This window comes from Arachis ipaensis, chromosome B10, assembly GCF_000816755.2.
Source record: "Arachis ipaensis cultivar K30076 chromosome B10, Araip1.1, whole genome shotgun sequence".
NCBI lineage: Eukaryota > Viridiplantae > Streptophyta > Magnoliopsida > Fabales > Fabaceae > Arachis > Arachis ipaensis.
Genome location: NC_029794.2, coordinates 113,004,481 through 113,024,682, shown reverse-complemented (window position 1 = coordinate 113,024,682; position 20,202 = coordinate 113,004,481). Strand labels below are relative to the sequence as shown.

Sequence of the window (20,202 nt, the reverse complement as noted above, 5' to 3'; positions counted from 1 at the left end):
AGGAATTTTTTGGCCAGGTCGTCAAAGTTGGAGATAGACTTTGGAGGTAGGTTGTCGAACCATCTAATTGTTGTCTTTGTGAGAGTCGTTGGAAAAGCTTTGCAGCGAACGGCGTCTGAGGCGTCGGTGAGGTACATTCTACTTCTGAAGTTGCTGAGGTGATGGTTGGGATCTGTAGTGCCATCATACAAAGTCATATCTGGAAGTTTGAAGTCTTTAGGGATTTTAGTCTTCATGATTTTCCTAGTGAATGGATCTTGATCCTTGCGAGAGTTGTCCTCAGGGGTGGTCCGGGTAGCCTTTGCTTTGATATCGGCTTCAAGTTGTAGGAGTTTATCTTCTAATTCTCGACATCGCCTTACCTCTCTTTGTAGATCCTTACCGACTTCTTGCTGGTACTGGCTTTCTTTTTCGAGTTGCTTTAGGCGATCTTGAAGTGCTTCTATTACTCCCGAATGTGATGAGTTTTTGTCTCCGTTGGATTCCGGAGTGTCCTTTGGTGTGGCACCCGTATTTTTGTGCGGTGTTCTATCCTCTAGATCTGAATCATGGTCGTTGTCATGGTCGTCCGCCATGGTGGTGGGATGACTTCCAGGTTCCCCGGAAACGGCGCCAATGTTCCGAGGGTTACCTGAAACTGGAGGTCGATCTCAGATGAGATCTTCTGTACTGGTCGGTGTCGACGTGTCTAGCTGGTGAGTGACGGCCGGAGCTGTTGTGTCCGACTTGTTAGCTGGCTGCACTGCTGATCCTTGGTCACCGGAGGGTGGGGGGTACCTGCAAGAGACTTCGATGCTTAAGTTAGCACGGGTATTAAGCAGGTTTATTGTAAAATCAGAGTATGAGTTATACCTGGGTGCTCCAGTGTATTTATAGTAGTGTGGGCTGACCTTTCTGATAAGATAAGTTAGTTATCATATCTTATCTTATCTCATTTTAAGTGAAGTCAGCTTATCTTCAAGGGAATCGCCTTTTATCTCTATAGGCTTGGGTTGCCGTTGGATTTGGATCGTGTTCCTCTATTTGGGCCCTTTATGGGGCTTTCCTGTTGATTTGGCCGACCTCTTTTAAAAGAGGTCGGGTAGCCTGACCTGAAGAGGTCGGTTGCTTTGTCACCAATCATCCCAGGTCGGATAGCTCGACCCAGTGTATGAACAGTAACCGACCTTATTTTACCGTTTGAGACATCGGTTATGATTGGAGAATTGGCATTACCGAGCTATGGCTCATAAATTCCGAGTAGTAACGGACGATGACGAGTTATATCATATGCTGATAACGGTTATGGAGCCGAGTTATAACGTGTAATAATGACGACCATATCATATCTCTTTTTTGTATATTATGTAGAATTTTTTGTAGTTGTCTTTTATAGGCATTTTGGAAACTGCTTTGTTATTTAGTATCCGAATTTATATGCAAATTCTATAAAAATCACCCATATGCTCGGTCCGATTTGTTAAAAATGTTTAGAAAATCTCCGAAATATATTTGAATTGTTCTGAGGTATAAGGGGCAAGGACTATAACTCCTAAACTTGGCTTGCTACAATAGGTCATTTTTTAGCAAGTTGAGATTTTAAAAGATGCTGTTATATTCTTATATCTCGAAATGTTGTTTTTACTTTGGTTTGATTTATACAACATTAGCCCCTAAACTCAACGTGCGTCGTTTCGTTTAGAAAAATGAATAGTTTTAGAAAACTGTTTATTTTGCAAAACGTACGATAAAACTTCTATTTGCTATTTTATTATTTGGTATTTGTTGGAAAAGGATAGTTTTTATCTGCTGGGTTTACCTGAAGGAAGAGAAATGAGTTTGAAAGATTAGTGCCTCTTTGTTTTTGTCTCTGTTATTCTCTTTGTGTTCTATGGCTAGGGAAAAAGTTGTGGCGGTAAAAGATGATATTTATCATTGAGTGCATGTGGATGTGAAGTCTCGTACGTCTGTGTTTAATAACACAAAATCACTTTCCTCACTTAGTGGTGATAGCTGAGTAAAAAATGTGGCTAATATTGGTGTGGAGACTGGAGTTTCTTCCGTGTAATGGAGAAGATAAGATTTGTGAGAGGAGAAGGGACTGGGCTTATTTTTACTTGTACTCTCCTATTCTAACAGAACTGAAGTTGAAACTTCTATTTTTCTATTTTGAATGTACTGTGCTGACACAACTTAACTGTGTCCCGTCACAATTACACCCTAATTCGTTGTCTTTTCTTCTAGCTTATGAACAATTGATGGAATTTATTGAGTTTTCTCCTTCTTTAAATGTCTTCTTTTCACTGTTTCAAGCTAAAGATGTTCAGAAGGGTACCTGGATTAATCTTAGTAGTTTTTTTGGTCATTCCATTTTTCGTTGATAAATCTTCGTTTAAAGATTTCAAGGCCATGTTTGTGAAAATCCAATCTTCTGAAACTGAATATCCCTTTTTTTGGATGATGAGTTGGTTAAAAAATTTCTTTTATTTTAGTTCCCAAAACCTATACAAATTCTTTAGGTGGGAGAGAGGAGTGATGAAGAAAACTGGTTTCTAGATTTTTTAATTTAATGTTTTTTGGCTGGTGAATGTTTGTCTATTTCCGAAATGTTAAAAATGGAGGCAGACGAAAAAGCTCTAAGTGATGTTTTTACTATATTTTGTTTTGGGTTTTCTGATGTTTGGACGCGTGGTTTTATGTTAGGTGGAAAGGTTTGGACGTTTACCTCATCGCGGTTAAAGTCGTTTTTCTCTCAAAAGAAGAGAGTGAACAAGGATGGCGTGGCTATGAGTGTTGAGGGGAATGCTAGTGATGCTGCTCAATCCAGTGCTCTTCCGCCGCCACCTAAAAGAAAAGGCCTAATTCTGAGAAGTCTTTAGAGATCCTGTCGGAGGAAGAGTTGGACATGGGTATTAATGTTGGAGCTATTGTTGAAAAACAAAAAAGGCTTCATGGATTTTCGGATGCTGTCAGCATTCAATCGCTTTTGAGTGAGCAATTTCCTATCACTGAGTTAGCGGATAAAGGCGCTCAACACCCTGGCAATATTAGGCTATTGAAGAGCGTGGGTAAGGAGGCAGTTGGGAGGTATATGCAGGTATGTACTTAAGAACGTTCTTAGTTGTTAATGTGTACCTTCTTTGGTCATGACTAACTTGTGTATTTTCCAGGTGGTTACCTCGAGGCTGCTATGTATAGGTCGGTCAATGGAGCTCTTTGGAGTGGAGGAACAGACCCTTACTAAGAGGTTGGCAAATCTAGAGAAGACCTTAAAGAAAAGAGATGATGTCATAATTGATATTATTGTAAAAATGAAAAACAGAGAAGAAGAGATGACAAAGTTGCAAGATCAAATTCGGTTGCTACAAAGTCAAATGAAGAATTCCGATAATGAGAAAGGAATGATAACTTCCCAAATTCATGAGTTGGAAAATGAAGTACTGAAAATGTTTGCTTTTGGCTTTGATCAAGCCGTGAGTTAGGTGGTGATTGTTTCACCTGAGTTTGATGTTAGCAATCTGGACGTGACCAAAATCGTCGTAAACGGAAAGTTAGTTGATGATGAAGTTGGAGAACTTGAGGACAAGAATATGGCTACTGTTGAAAACGAGTCTTAGTGACTCATTTGTTTATAGTGTATTTTGTGTGGACCTTGTATGTTGGTCTTTTGATATGAACTTGTTTGAATTTTAGCCGATCCTTGATGTCGGTTCTATCTTGTAGTTTGAATATTGGCCAAACTTTTACATCGGTTTATTTTGTGAATAATAATGAATATTTGTTTATTTTGTTGCTGGTAGTAAGAATTTTTTTGAAAAATATTGAAATTTTATTATTGATATTATATGATTGACAAATAACCTTTTGATTGCTGAAGGTACGGGGTGATCGGCCTCGTTAAAATCTGTCCGAGTAAACCCCTATGCGGGAGAAAACCTCGTGACCAGGAAAAAAAAGTACCGCTCTGTCCCGCCTTTTACAGGATTTCATCTATAGTATAAACGAAGCGATGATATGTTTGATGTGTTGGGGAGGTCTGTTCCAGCTAATGTTTGTAGAGAGTATGCTCCCCTTTCATGTACTTTTGTTATCCTGAAAGGGCCTTCCCAATTAGCAGCTAGCTTTTTATGACCTTGTGGCTTTCGAACGTCTTTAATTCTCTAGAGTACCAGGTCTTCTTCTTATAATGCTCGCGAATGTACTTTCTTGTTATATTTTTGCCTTATTGTGATTTGCATGGATTGTTGTCTGATGTTGGCCATATCTCGTTCTTCGTCCAATGTGTCCAGCTTAGCTAACTGTGTTTCTGTGTTGGTTTCATCATGCAATAGATAGGCTCTAAGTGAGCCTTGCGAAATTTCAGCCGATGTCATGGATTCGGCACCATAGACTAGTTAAAATGGGGTCTCCTTTGTTGAGGATTGTGGAGTGATGTTATAACTCCATAATGCTTTAGGGATGAGCTTGGCCCATTTTTCTTTAGTTTCTGTTAGCTGTTTTTGTAAAGCCTACAAAATAACTTTGTTAGCTGCCTCTGTGAGCCCGTTACTTTGTGGATGCTCGACAGAGAAAAAATGATGTTTCATATTAAGGTTTGCTAAAGAAGAACATGTTTTCTTATCGGTAAATTGCCAACCATTGTTGGTAATGATACCTTTAGGCAACCCATATCTACAAATTAAAAACTTCCAAATAAAAGATCGTACCTTATCCGAGGTTATTTTGGCAAGTGGTTGTGCTTCTATTCATTTTGTAAAGTAATCTATAGCTACTAGTAAGAATTTTACCTGGCCGGTCGATATTGGGAAAGGCCCAAAGATGTCAAGCCCCATTTATGAAAAGGCCATCCAATTTCGGTGGTGTGCAGAAGCTCGGCTGGGGTATGGATGATCAGAGCACATTGCTGGCAACTGTCAGTGTTGCACTTTCTCCATGCAATCCTTCTTTAACGAGGGCTAGAAGTATCCTTCTTGCAACAGTTTTGAGGCCAGACTACGTCTTTCGATATGTGTACCCATATGCCATCATGTGTCTCAGCTATTGCTAAGTCTGCTTTAGTTTTGCCGAGACATTTGAGTAATGGGCAGGAGAATCCTCTCTTTTATAGATTGTCTCCGATGATTGTGAAGTAGCTTGCCTTTCTTGTAAAAAGTTCTGGCTTCTCGGCTGTAGGTACCTTTCCAGTTTTAAGGTATTCTATGTAGGGCTGTCTCCAATCTGTTCCCTGTGATAAACTCATAACATTTTTATTATGTATACTTGGTTTTCCAAGTGTCAGTTGGTATAAAGTTGGTGGAGTATCTTGTGTTCTACTTGTGACTAACTTGGACAAGATATCAGCTCGGTTATTTTGTTCCCAAGGTATATGCACCATTTCAAAATGTTGGAAAGATTATTGTAGGTTCTATACTATATTCAAATATTGTTCTAAAAAGTTATCTCGTACCTGAAAATTGCCACTTACCTGCTGGACGATTAAGAGGGAGTCACAATGTATTCTGATGTGCTTGATGTTTGCTTCTCTGCGAGCCTTAGACCAGCAAGCAATGCCTCATACTCAGATTGGTTGTTACTTGCCTAGAATGAGAATTTGATTGATTGCTCAGCAAAAACACCGTTGGCATCCTTTAAGATGATGCCAGCTCCGCATCCCTCATTATTTGACGCGCTATTGACATATAAGTCTCATATTTTGTGACCTGTTTTGTTGTAAACTCACTGATAAAATTGGCTATATTTTGAGCTTTCAACGGGCCTCTCAATTGATAGGAGATGTCATCTTCTGAGAGTTCAATTGACCATTTGATGAGTCTTCCGGCGAGGTCTGGTCATGCCAGCACTTGACGTAGCAATTGATTTGTTCGAACTATAATCTGATGACTTTGAAAGTAACAACGTAGGTGGCAAGCTGTGATTAGTAAGGCGAAAGCGAGTTTTTCCAATATTAGGTATTTGAGTTTCGCATTTTGCAATATCTTGCTAACAAAATATACCAGATATTGTTCTTTTCCTGTTTCTGTGACAAATACAGAGCTGATAATGTGAGGCAAAACTGAGAGATACAAATAAATAGGTATACCAAGTTGTGGTTTTTGGAGGATGGGCAGCGAGCTCAAGATGTTTTGTGAAGGTTGTAGAAGGCTTAGAGAAGGGGGGTTGAATCTATGACCTTCTTTTAGTTTAATGAAATAAGGCTTAACTTATAAACTTACACCAAGATTTTGTATGAACTCAGCAGCGGAAAATTTATGAGACAATTTCATTTTGTCTCATGAATATCTGAAAACAGAACAGAGAAGAGAAGAGAGAAACTGACACCATCATGTATCCTGGTTCAGTTACCTTATGCAATGCAACCTACATCCAGTCTCCACCACAACAGTGGTGGAATTTCCACTATAGTTAATGTATTACATACACCAAATTCCACAGAATTAACACAATCCTTTCACTCTCAAGTTCTAACCTAACTTGACTTGGTTATGCTAATACCTAACTCTTCACTCTTAGTGCTTACCCAACTAAGAAAGGGGTACCTCACTGGTACAAGATACAAGACACAGAAAACAACCTGAAGAAACCTGAAATACTCTAGCCTTTTCACTCAAGTGTATCACTCAACCTTTTATCACTCTTTGGCTTTTTCATAAGCTCTCTCTTTCTACCTTTTACCTCTCAAGAAATTACAGAAAGATATACAATGAAAATAAAATTACAATCTATAAAACATGAAGGAGATTGATGCTTCAACAGCCTCTATTGCTATAGGTTAAACCGGATTCATTTGACTCTAATTGAGTTTCTCATTCTGGCAGAATGCTTCTTTAACTAGAGAGCACTGTCCAAGTTGATGAACTCTTCAGAGAAAACTTCTCAGTACAGAAACTTCAAACCCTGGTTCCATCTCCTTGTTTTCTGAAGGAAAAAACATTTTCTTTTTATATCTCCTTCCATGTTGCTGAGTTGATTTCTTCCAAGTCAACTCCTCGAGCTGTATGCTACCAACTTACCATTTCACGTTCTTCCATTAATCCCCAAATTAGAAATTTTGAAACAGATCCATTTTTCTTGACCGAATGCCTCAGAATAACAAAGAAAAAATATTTTCAATGGTAACCCAGATCTGAGCTCTTGAACTACTACTTTGTTCCCAAGAAACAATCTTGGCCTTTGATTTACAACAGTGTTTATCAGAGATCACCTTTTCCATATTTCCCAAATTGGATTGATAGAAAGTTGGGGAAGAAGAGAAAAAAAGTAAAATGCATGCACAAGGAAATGAATCACCTTTAGCTTCTGACTTATCTTGATATGGTTTGATATGGGTGATTAGACCTCAACCTTTTTTTCTTAACCCTTCTCTTTCTTTCTTCTTTGGTGAATGACTTAGGAACGAAGCTCTCTCTCTCTCTTCTCTGAGTTCTGATCGAAATGAAAAAAGGGACGTTGGCTTTGGAAGTAGCAACTTGGAGGGATCAGCTTGAGAGAATTGCCTTGGACTTGGATTTTGTTCACTTACCATTCAGCCCATTTAATTTCTTTGTTTGTAAGTGTTGTATACTATGGAAGCTTCTGATTTTTATTCCATTTATTTGGGCTGCTGCAACATTAAATTTTGGCCCGCATCACTTAAATAAAATGATCAAACTAATTAGATAATTAGCCCAATAAAATTAATGTTTGTCATCATTACTTATGTTAGTTAATTTCTTAACTCAACAATCTCCCCATTGATGACAAACATAATTGTAACAATGATCAAAAGGAATTGAAATTGGATGAAGTTAGAAGACTTTCCTTTGTGTGACGTCACTTGCTTTTGTGTTTCTCCCCCTTTTTCTTTTGAAGGGTTGCTCTCCCTAGATTTATGCTCTTCTCTTCTTTCCTATTTTCATATTCTCATAGGAAGCACAACAATTGGACAATACACAACCTGTTATTCATAAATGTAGCAAACAACAAGGTTTTTGAACAGATTGATATTTGAATATCCATCCCAAAACTGAACAACCATATCAGCAATAAAAACTATAACAATGGCAAAACTATAACAACAATTTCAAATTCTCATGCCAATGATCATAGCAGCAGCAAAATAACCCAAATTATAATTTATATGCTATTACTCCCCATTTTGTCATCAAGGGTGGAAATAACAAAAGTGCAACTTAATGTTAACACAAAACCTGCAACAAAATATTAGTTCAGAGTCCAAAGCAAGTAAGTAACATAAATGAAGTGCAACAGTTATTAAAGGTATTACAGTCATCCGAAATAAACATAGAGTAGTTCAAAAGTAAATAACAACAGTTTTTATGAGACAAAAGTGAACAAAAGGCAGCAACAACATGACACAAATTCAGGTATCCGAACCATCCTCATCAGAACCAGCATCTTCTTCAGGATCAATGGCAGCATTGTCATCCTCTTAGAGATTGTCAATGAATTTCATAAAAATAGCCACTCTATCTCTTGATTTTCTGAGAAAGTTCTCATGTTTCATAGTAAGTTTCCTCTTTTCTTTGCTCATTGCAATCAGATGGTTGGATTGAGAAACAAATTTCTACACCACATCTTTAACAACCTCATATAAAGCAGATTTGTGTCTAGTGAAGGCTGAAGTACCTGTGGTAGAAGGAGGAGGAGATTTGATAAATCGCTATTTTACGATTTATTTTGTCTTGAATTGAGCGAATTTTATCCATTATTCTCACACTTATGCATATAAATTGCATGTTTTACAATTTTCTTCCTAATTTTGTACTGTGATTGAAAACAGGCTTCTTTGGCCTTAAAATTACTAATTTTAATCCTCTCTTATTATCATTCGATGTCGTGATATGTGTGTTAAGTGATTTCAGGTTTCCCAGGGCAGGAATGGCTTAGAGGATGGAAAGGAAGCATGCAAAAGTGGAAGGAACACAAGAAATTGAAGTTTGGAGAAGCTGGCAGCGATGCGCACGCATGGACGATGCATATGCGTGATTAGCGCATCAGGTAAGCAACGCGTACGCGTGGATGACGCATACGCGTGACCAGGAATTTGTTCAGCGACGCGTACCCGTGGCTGACACGTGCGCGTGACGAGCGTCACATGCTGCATTGGGGGCAATTTCTGGGCTGCTTTGGACCCAGTTTTAGGCCCGAAAATACTTATTAGTGGCTGCAAAGTGGAGCTGGAAGGCAAGGAATTCAATTCATTCACACAGTTCGTTAGGTTTTAGATGTAGTTTTCTAGAGAGAGAGAGGCTCTCTCCTCTCTCTAGGTTTTAGGGTTTCTTTTAGTTCCTCTCAATTTCAGATTTCTATTATGCTTTAATTTAGCTTTCTTCTATTTTTATTTGTCCTAATACTTTAGTTTATCTATCTTCTCTTGTTGATTTATTTACCCTCCAATTTAATTTACGAACTTGATGTTAGATTCGATTTCCATATTAATGCAATTTGAGGTTTTCATGTTTATGAGTGTTTTCTTTAATTTGTTGTTATTGTTTCCTCTTGCTTTGGTTAGTTTTAGATTTTGCTATGTCTTGTTAGTTTCTATGTTTTTATGTTATGCCTTCCAAGTGTTCGATAAAATGCTTGGTAGGATTTTAAATTAGATTTTTGGTATTCTTAACTTGGATTGATTAATTAGAGACTCTTGAATTATCAAAGTCTCTTGTTGGTTGGTGATTGAAAGTTGCTAGTTGGCTTGAGCTTCACTAACTCTAGTCTTTGATTAGGACTTGTGAACTCAAGTTGAATTGCTCATTTGACTTACCTTCAATTGTTAGAGGTTAACTAAGTGAGAGCAAAAGGCAATTACCATCACAAGTGACTATGATAACGGGGATAGGAACTCTAATTATCAATCCTTGCTAGGACTTTTCTTAGTTGTTATTTTAATTCCTTGTTATTTACATTACTTGTTCCTTATTTCAAAACCCAAAAAATATACTTTTCCATAACCAATTATAAGTACACTTCTCTGCAATTCCTTGAGAGACGACCCGAGGTTTAATACTTCGGTTAATTTGATTGGATTTGTATTGTGACAAACAATTTAAATTTTGATTGGGATTTAATTGTCGGTTTAGACTATACTTGCGACGCGATAATTTTTGTGAAAAAATCTTTACCAGCATTTTTCCTTCATCAAGATTCCTCAGGAATGAAATCATCATCATCATCATCAAGAACCACTATTTCAGAACGAGTGGGTCCCTTTTTCTGCTGTTTCACTGAACCACCTCCTTTTAGATATGAGTGTCTATTTTCATATGACTCATTTGACAAATCAACACCAAAATATTAAAAAATACAAGTTAAGAATATACCATAAGGAAGTGCTTTATCTTTCTCACTTCTAACAGAATTAAACATATATCTTACCATTAAATAAGCAAAAGAGATTTTTGTTTTAGTGAGAATAGCATACAAAACAATAGTGTCAGTGTAGGATACCCTTTGGTATGAACCACTCTGACGAAGGATGACATGATTTACTATACGGTGCAACTGAGCACGATTATAACCCAGGGCCTTGTGAGTGGGTGTGATGCCATCAATCAGAGAAACATGTTCCTATACATAAGCCAGAGCATCATTGAAAGAGATACCAACTCCTTCATCCCACTTTCCCAATGCATAGGCGCACGCCCCAACATCAGTCTATTTCAGGGAATCATTGATAGTTTCATTGTTTAACACAATGTCTCGGCCCTTGACATAAGAATGAATACTGCCCTCATGGTAAGTCATATTGGCATAAAACTCCCTGACTAACAATGGGTAAACTAGCTTTTTAATTTTAAAAAGATGATTCCAGTCCAGAAATTCCAAATTTTTAACAAAAGGAAAACCTTTCTTTTTCAGATTGGATAAATCAGCAAGAAAAGTGGGACACAAAGTACAGTACTGAATAACTCCTTCATAAAAATCATTATTCATAGCAGACATAAATTTGTGAGGGTTATAGTTTGAGTGGGAGGTCATGAAGTCGATTTATGTGCAAAGGGATCAATGTCTAGTTCCCTAACTGATTTAAGAGGGATACATGATTTATCTCTCTGAGGACGAGTAGGAACAGACCTTGGCTTAGGTTGAGTTGGCTCAGAGACTAGTTCGGCTTCAGTAGGGCATTTTCCTTTTGAGGTACTGGGTTTCGAAGTGCTTGGTTTCGAAGGAGGCTCCTTTGGTGGTGGCGTTGGCTTGGCAGATGAATGGTATCTAGGTGTGGTCTTGGTCCGTGCCATAGGGTCCGAGCGAGGAGGAGAGTTAGGAGGAGAAGGTGAGGGAGTGAACGTCTGGTCTCGTGAACGGGTAGAAGGAGAAGCTTTTGATTTTGCTAGAAGCTTGAGAAGCTTTTTACGAGGAGGTTTTTGAAGAACAGTTTTCTTTCTCATTAGGTTTAACCTTGATTTTTGAATGAAGTGTAGCACTAATGGTAGTGGGGGAAGAAACCGAAGGGTTAGTGGAAGGCTTTATGAAGAGAGAGGTTTAGTAACTGCCAAAAAGGAGGTTTCGTGTACCCAAGCAAATGCATCACTGTGACTTAACACTGACAAGACTTGACATCACAGAAAAATGATTTAATTTTATTCAAAATAAAATAGAAATTAATTTTAAATTTGAAAACTTTTGAATAAAGGACACAAGGAATAAAATAAAAGAGAATAAAACACATGGATGATGTAACACTTATTTGGGCCCAGATATGGTTTATTTTAAGGAAACATGTTTGGACCACCCATAATCTAAATTTTAAGATTGGCCCAGATGATTCAGCACGTGCAATAAAGCCCAGAGAATGATGTTCAGAGAGATGGTTCTTCATTTGTCCAGAATTGTCTCATCCCAACCTATGAGACAAAAACTTCAACAAACACATCAGCAATTTTCAAACAATGAATCATGACTTAAAATCCCTAGACTAGTCCTAAGTATGCAAAATCTGTCTTCAGTGAGTGGTTTAATGAAAATATCAGCTAATTACTCTTCTGATTTAACAAATTGAATGCTAATATCCTCTTTTTGAACATGTTCTCTAATTGAGTGAAATCTCACTTCAATATGTTTAGTTTTAGAGTGCAAAACTGAATTCTTTAAAATATTAATGGCACTCATACTATCACACAACAAGGGAATATTATCAGCATTTAATTTATAATCAGCAAACTGTGTTTTTAACCACATAAGCTGAGAACAACAAAAAGAAGCAGCTATATACTCACCCTCTACAATGGATAAAGCCACTGTGGACTGCTTCTTACTTGACCAGACATTTAGGAACTTTCCAATGAAACAACATATGCCTGATGTGCTCTTTCTATCAACTCTATCACTAGTAAAATCTGCATCACAATAACCAACTACAGAAAAATCATCAATCTTAGGATACCATAGACCAAAGTTGGATGTGCCATGAACATATCTAATGATCCTCTTTACTGTTGAAAGATGTGACTCTTTTGGTTTTGATTGAAATCTTGAACACATTCTAACACTTTGCACAATATCAGGTCTAGAGGAAGTTAAGTACATAAGACAGCCAATCATTCTTCTATGCCTTGTCTCATCTACTTCTTTCTTAGTTTCTCCCTTTTCTAATTTTGAATTAGGGTATATGGGAGTTCTCATGGGTTTGGCATTTTCCATACCAAATTTTTTAACTAGTTCCTTAGCATATTTCTCTTGATGAATAAAAATACCATTTTCAGTTTGCTTAATTTGAAGTCCAAGGAAAAAATTAAGTTCACCCATCATGCTCATGTCAAATTTACTTGTCATAAGTTTTCCAAATTCAGTACAAAAGGATTCATTGGCTGATCCAAAAATAATGTCATCAACATAGATTTGGAGTATCATTAGAATTCTTGATAAACAGAGTAGTGTCTGTGGTGCCTCTTTGAAAACCATTTTTTAAAAGAAAAGAGCTAAGTTTCTTATACCAAGCTCTAGGAGCTTGTCTTAAGCCATAGAGAGCTTTAGATAGTTTGAAAACATGGTTAAGAAATTTTTTATTTTCAAAACCAGGTGGTTGTGTCACATACACTTTTCTGTCTATCACACCATTCAAGAACGCATATTTCACATCCATTTGATATAATTTGAAACCACAATAAGCAACATAAGCTAGAAGAAGTCTTATGGCTTTCATTCGGACAACAGGGGCAAAGAATTCATCAATCTATTCCCTCTTCTTGGTCATATCCTTGAGCTACTAATCTTGCTTTACTTCTAGCAATGCTTCCATCTTCACCAAGCTTGTTCCGAAATATCCATTTAGTGTCTGTTCCTTTCTTTCCACTTGGCTTTGGAACCAATGTCCAAACTTGGTTCTTCTCAAACTCATGAAGCTCATCCTCCATTGCCTTTACCTAAGAGAGGTCATTAAGAACTTTCTTGATGTTTTGAGGCTCCATTTGAGATAGAAAAGCAATGTTAGTTTCTTCATTTGCCTTTCTAGTAGAAGAACGAGTCTCGACACCATGTGAGACGTCTCCAATGACAAACTTCTCAGGATAATTCTTTAGGAATCTCCACTCACGAGGTCTAATGGACTTAGAGGCAGATTCAGTTCCTAGGGGGCTCAAGGAACTGGTGGTTTCAGGATTTCCTCCAGATTCATGAGACAAAACAGAATTGCCTCTTGCAGAATTTTCAGCAGCTACAGGTTTTGATTCAGTTTGCTCAGAATTTTCACTTTCATGATTTTGGGCTTTTTCATCATCCTTTTGAACTTGATTTCCTACTTTTCCAATAGCCACAATTTTACCTTTTTCATCATCTCCAAAGGTCACAAAACCTCCATCGCACTTGTTGAGTTTGATGAAGAAGGTTGACCTTCCAGTCATGTGCCTAGAGCATCCATTGTCCAAGTACCACATATTCTTTTTGTTCTTAGGTATCCAAATTAATTTGGATCCTTTGAAGTTAATCCATCTTTGTTTCCTAAGTGCATTGAAATTACAGACAACATTGTAAATTTGGCTTTCTACTATTCTTTTTTCAATGAAGCATTGTGAGTGTGAGTGACCAAATTTCTTACAATTAAAACAATGATTTTCTGATCCTTGTTTCTGAGATTGACATGAGTTATGATGCTGGAAATGATTAAAGGATTGAAATTTTTTTATTTTTGGAAGAGGTGCATTTCTTTGACAAAATAATTTTTGTTATGATTGTTCCTTTTTGCAAAAGCATTCCAATAAGAATTTTTGAATGTGTTTTGGCTTTTTGAAGATGAGGTTCTATTGTTAAATGTTAGTTTTTTGAATGTAACCTCATTGGTTGGAACATAGCCTAGACCCGACCTGTTAAAAACAGGTTCGGTTCTTGAAGACAAAGTATTTTCATTTGAAAAGGAACTTCCAGATTTTTCTTCATATATGGGAACATGTCCCAAAACAGATTTGTCTATGTTGGACTTAGTTTTCGATGAAGAGGCCAGAAATATTGTAGGAGATCTATCAAAAACAGCATCATCATTTGTCACATATCCTAAACCAGATTTTTCAAATAATGGTCTTTGACTTACAAGTAATTTGTCCAAGTTGCTAGAACTTTGAGCAATTTTCGCTAAGTCACCATTCAATCTTTTAATCATTTCATTTAGTTTTTTATTTTCAGTAATAAGCTCTTGAGAAGGATCCATAATGTGCTTTCCTTTTAGTTTTTCAAGTTCAGATTTTAGAAATCTGTTTTCTTCAATAATATCCAAAGCACATTCGGTTTCCTTCACCTCTTCTCTCAAAAAATCATTTTCAGCTTTCAACATTTCTTTTCAGATTTACATTTAGTGTATTTTTCCAGCAGTTTTGAGGAATTTTGTGTGAGATCATCAATTATGGACAAGTCATAGTAATTTACCTCATCAAGTTGATGATCACCAGCCATAAAGCAGATTTGTGCTTCGCATTCGGAGTCTTTTTCTCATCCGAATCATTCTCAAGATCTTCCCAAGATGCCATGAGCACTCTTTTCTTTTCTTTCTTTCCTTTTTCTTCCTTCTTGAGCTTTGGACAGTTGAACTTAAAATGTCCAGCCTCCTTACAATAATGACAAATCACCTTGCTTAAGTCCTTCTTGTATTCCTTTGAGCTTGAACCCTTGTACTTGCCTTTGTTCCTCATTAGCCTTCTAAGTCTCCTAGCAAAAAACACAAGTTCATCATTTGAAAAATCATCACTGGACTCACTCTCTTTTGATTCTATTTTTGACTTAAGGGCTATTCCCTTTTTTTTAGTCCGGGTTTGTGTGTGTGGCTTCATAGGCAAAGAGTTTTCCTCTCAGCTCATCATAGGTTATGGAAATTAGGTTGTTACTCTCGGCTAGGACAGTGGCTATTGTTTCCCATTCCTTTGTGAGGCTTCTAAGTAGTTTTCTCATTAGGGTTTGTTCTGAGTAGGTTGTACCCATAGCATCGAGGTTATTGATTATGATTGAGAATCTCTCCAGCACTTCATCAATACTTTCTCCATCATTCATGTTGAATATCTCGTATTCTTTTCACAGCATATCAATCCTCGTTTCTTTGACCTGTTTAGTGCCTTCATGTCTAACTTAGAGTTTTTCCCAGACTTCTTTGGCTATCTTGCATTTAGATACCTTTCGGTATTCTTCAAAGCTGATACCACAGTGAAGAAGGTTGATGGTTTTGGAATTTAGCTCCACTTTCTTCTTGTCGTCGTCATTCCATTCAGTTTCTTCTTTTGGAGTCACCACTCCATAAGCACTTGTTTTTGTTGGAATCTTGGGGCCACTTACGACAATCTTCCATATGTTGTTGTTAATGGATTGGATGAAGATCCTCATCCTCTCTTTCCAATAGGCATAGTTCTTCCCGTTAAAGAAGGGAGGCCTATTGTTTGACTGGCCTTCAGTTAGAGTGTAGGCAACTGTGGTTATGCCTAAGTTGTTCGCCATTGGACCTTTGCTCCAAGCGATGAAGCTTGATTCTTGAGACCAAGGCTCTTGATACCAATTGAAGGTTGTAAAAAGATTAGAGAAGGGGGGCTGAATCTATGACCTTCTTTTAGTTTAATGAAATAAGACTTAACTTATAAACTTACACCAAGATTCTGTATGAACTCAGCAGCAGAAAATTTATGAGACAATTTTATTTTGTCTCATGAATATCTGAAAACAGAACAGAGAAGGGAAGAGAGAAGCTGACACCATCATGTATCCTGGTTCAGTTGCCTTGTGCAATGAAACCTACATCCAGTCTCCACCACAACAGTGGTGCAATTTCCATTATAGTTAAAGTATTACATACACCAATTCCACAGGATTGACACAATCCTTTCACTCTCAAGTTCTAACCTAACTTGACTTGCTTATGCTAATACCTAACTCTTCACTCTTAGTGCTTACCCAACTAAGAAAGAGGTACCTCACTGGTATAAGATACAAGACACAGAAAACAACATGAAGAAATCTAAAATACTCTAAGCTTTTCACTCAAGTGTATCACTCAGCCTTTATCACTCTTTGGCTTTTTCATAAGCTCTCTCTTTCTGCCTTTTATCTCTCAAGAAATTACAGAAAGTTATACATTGAAAATAAAATTACAATCTGTAAAACATGAAGGAGATTGATGCTTCAATAGCCTTTGTTGCTATAGGTTGAATCGGATTCACTTAACTCTGATTGAATTCCTCATTCTGGCAGAATACTTCTTTAACTAGAGAGTACTGTCCAAGTTGATGAACTCTTCAGAGAAAAATTCTCAGTACAGAAACTTCAAACCCTGGTTCCCTCTCCTTGTTTTCTGAAGGAAGAAATATTTTCTTTTTGTATCTCCTTCCATGTTGCTGAGTTGCTTTCTTATAAGTCAACTCCTCGAGCTGTGTGCTACCAACTTACCATTTCACGTTCTTCTATTAATCTCCAAATCGGAAATTTTGAAACAGATCCCTTTTTCTTGACTGAATGCCTCAAAACAGCAAAGAAAAAATATTTTCAATGGTAAACCCAGATCTAATCCCTTGAGCTACTACTTTGTTCCCAAGAAACAATCTTGGCCTTTGATTCACAGCAGTGTTTATCAGAGGTCACCTTTTCCATGTTTCCCAAATTGGGTTGGCAGAGAGTCGGGGAAGAAGAGAAGAAATTAAAATGCATGCACAAGGAAATGAATCACCTTTAGCTTCTGACTTAGCTTGATATGGTTTGATGTGGGTGAATAGACCTCAACTTTTTTTTCTTAACCCTTCTCTTTCTTTCTTCTTTGGTGAATGACTTAGGAACGAAGCTCTATCTCTCTCTCTCTCTCTCTCTCTCTCTCTCTCTCTCTCTCTTATCTGAGTTCTGACTGAAATGAAAAAAGGGATGTTGGCTTTGGAAGTAGCAACTTGGCGGGATCAGCTTGAGAGAATTGTCTTGGGCTTGGATTTTGTTCATTTACCATTCTGCCCATTTAATTTCTTTGTTATTTTCCTTTTGGGCTTTGTTTGTAAGTGTTGCATACTATAGAAGCTTCTGATTTTTATTCTATTTATTTGGGCTGCTGCAACATTGAATTTTGGCCTGCATCACTTAAACATAATGATCAAACTAATTGGGTAATTAGCCCAATAAAATTAATGTTTGTCATCATTACTTATGTTAGTTAATTTCTTAACTCAACATTTTTGAAAATTTTTTAACGTTTTTTCGCAAGCATCCATCCATGTAAAGTTCTTAGCTTTTCGTAAGATGTTGAAAAAATGAAACGATCTTGTGGCAGCTGCCGGTAGGAACCTTGATAGCACAACTAAGGGTCCAGTGAGTTGTTGAACTTCTTTAACAGTGTTCGGTGATCTCATTTGATGTACAACTTGGCACTTTTCGGGGTTTGCTTCTATAGCTCTGCGTGTCAGCATGAAGCCAATAAATTTGCCACCATGTACTCTAAATGGACATTTCTCGGGACTCAATCGCATGTTGTATTTCCTTATTTGCTTGAAGACTTCAGAAAGGTCATCCTAGTAGGCTTGTTCGGATTCTGATTTTACGACCATGTCATCAACATAAACTTCCATGTTTCGACCAATTTGTTCTCGAAATACTGTCCATTAGACTCTAGTATGTTGCACCTGTATTTTTAAGTCTTACTTTATAACAAAAAATACCTTGATCGGTTATGAAAGCTTTTTTATCTTGGTCTTGGGATGCATTTGGATTTGATTATAGTCAGAATAGGCGTCCATAAAACTCAGGAGCTGAAAACCCAAAGTGTTATCCACCAAGTTGTCAATATTTGGCAATGGGTATGAATCCTTCGGACATGCTTTATTGAGTTTTACAAAGTAGACACACATGCCCCACTTCCCCGAGTTTTTCTTTACCATGACCACATTGGCTAACCAGGAAGTGAATCTAATTTCATGTATAAATCCTGCATCGAGTAGCTTTTGGGTTTCTTTCAGGGACACTTCCTTTCGTTTAGTTCTGAGATTCTATTTTTTCTGTCGAATAGGTCGGATGGCTGAGTTTGTTGCTAATTTGTGGTATATAATATTTGGGCCGATCTGCGCATGTCAGTCAGTGTCCATGCAAAAGTTCAGCCTTACTTTGAAGTAGGCGGATAAGACTTTGATTATCATCTGCAGAGAAAACAAATCCAATGTTAGTATATTGTTCACAATTTTCTGTGAGTTGTACCTTTTGTAGTTCGTCCTTTGGAATTGGTCTGTGTGTATGATGGTCTCGGGGGCTGAGCTTGGCCAGTTTTGGAATGTCCTCCTTATTGCACATTGAGTTGACTTGTTGGATATGTTCCTCTAATGGTGATCTGATCTTTAGACCTATATTATAGCATTGTCTTGCCTCTTTGTGGTCACCAAGAATGGTTGCTATTACATCATCCTGCACATGAAACTTGACACACAAGTGAATTGTTGAGACAATTGCTCGAAATGCAGTTAACGATGGTCATCCTAGAATTATATTATAAAGGCATATGCAATCAACTACTAGGAACTGAATATTTAATGTTTTCGAGCATGGAGGCTCCCCTAAGGTTGCTCTTAACCAAACATAATGTAACGGGAACCCTACCAATTCTCCGATGGAGGGTTGTAGAGTTTTGTCGCTAAGTTGAATCTTCTTAAACATGGAATAAAATAAAACGTCGGCGCTGCTTTCCAGGTCCAACAGAACTTTTTTAACTGTTAATTCTCCAATATTCACAGAGATTACCATGGGATCATCAAGATTTTGGCACTGTGATTGAAGATCCGAGGTGGTGAAAGTAGTACTGGCTGGTGGCGTGTGTGTTTGTGCTGTCGAAGATCCTTCCATAGTTAACATAGCTCGGTAGCTTCGTTTTCTCGCTGAATTAGTGGTTCTGCCCCCTACGAAATCTCCTGAAATGTAGTTGATAACTCCCCGAGTTGCAGAAAATTGGGGTTGGGTATCCCATTTTTCCTTATCTTTTGGTGTTGAGGTCTTATCTCCTGTTGTTGCTGCATGTTTTCGGCCACTGACATATTTGTCCAATAATCCCTGCCGTACTAAAGTTTCAAGTAGATCCTTTGCTACGATACATTCATCTGTTGTATGTCCGAACTTTTGATGAAAGGCACAATGTTTTGTTCTATCCACTTACTTTTGATCTTGATCCGTTCCTGCCTTACTGGGTGATTTTATTATTTTAGCATGGAGGATTTCCTTGAATATATCTTTTCTTTTGGTATTGAACTGTGTATACGTGTCAAATTTAGGTGTTAGCCTGAAGGGCTTCTTTTGCTCCTATGCTTGGTTTGACCTTCCATGTTTATCCTCATCTTTTCGGGGTGTTTGTTTCTTGGCTTTTCTGGCTTTGCGAAGTTTTTCGATCTCAATTTGTCCTATCGCTTTGTCCTGAAACTTAGCAGATGTTTTAGGTTTGGTGACCGCAATCGTTTCTTGGAACTTTCCAGGCCTAAGGCTGCTCTTTAGGGCATGTAGATGTACTTCGGGGCTCAATTCAGGAATTTTTATTGCAACCTCGGTGAATTGAGTAATGTAGTCCTTTAAGTTTTTGTGTTGGCCTTTCATGATGGTACTAAGATAGTCAGAGTTTTGGACATAGATTTTAGAGGCTACGAAATAGTTGATGAATAGGTCGGCAAACTCTTCAAAGCTGGAAATTGAACCTGCAGGCAAATCAGAAAACCAAAATAAAGTAGCTCCTACCAAAAAGGTTGGAAAAGAACGGCATAAAATAGGATCAGAAGCACCGTTCAGAAATATCATTGATTCAAATTTTGTGAC

At 37.5% G+C, this 20,202-nt stretch overlaps 1 protein-coding gene across 1 annotated transcript; it reads right to left on the bottom strand.

Moving 5' to 3' along the window:
- On the bottom strand, nucleotides 10,953-11,366 carry LOC107620883 (extensin-like). The gene has a single exon (XM_016322980.1). It carries the CDS (start codon nucleotides 11,364-11,366, stop codon nucleotides 10,953-10,955), a length of 414 nt encoding a protein of 137 aa, XP_016178466.1.

Coding starts and splice junctions, on each gene's coding strand:
- LOC107620883 (XM_016322980.1), bottom strand. CDS start 11,366: ATGAGAAAGAAAACTGTTCTTCAAAAACCTCCTCGTAAAAAGCTTCTC.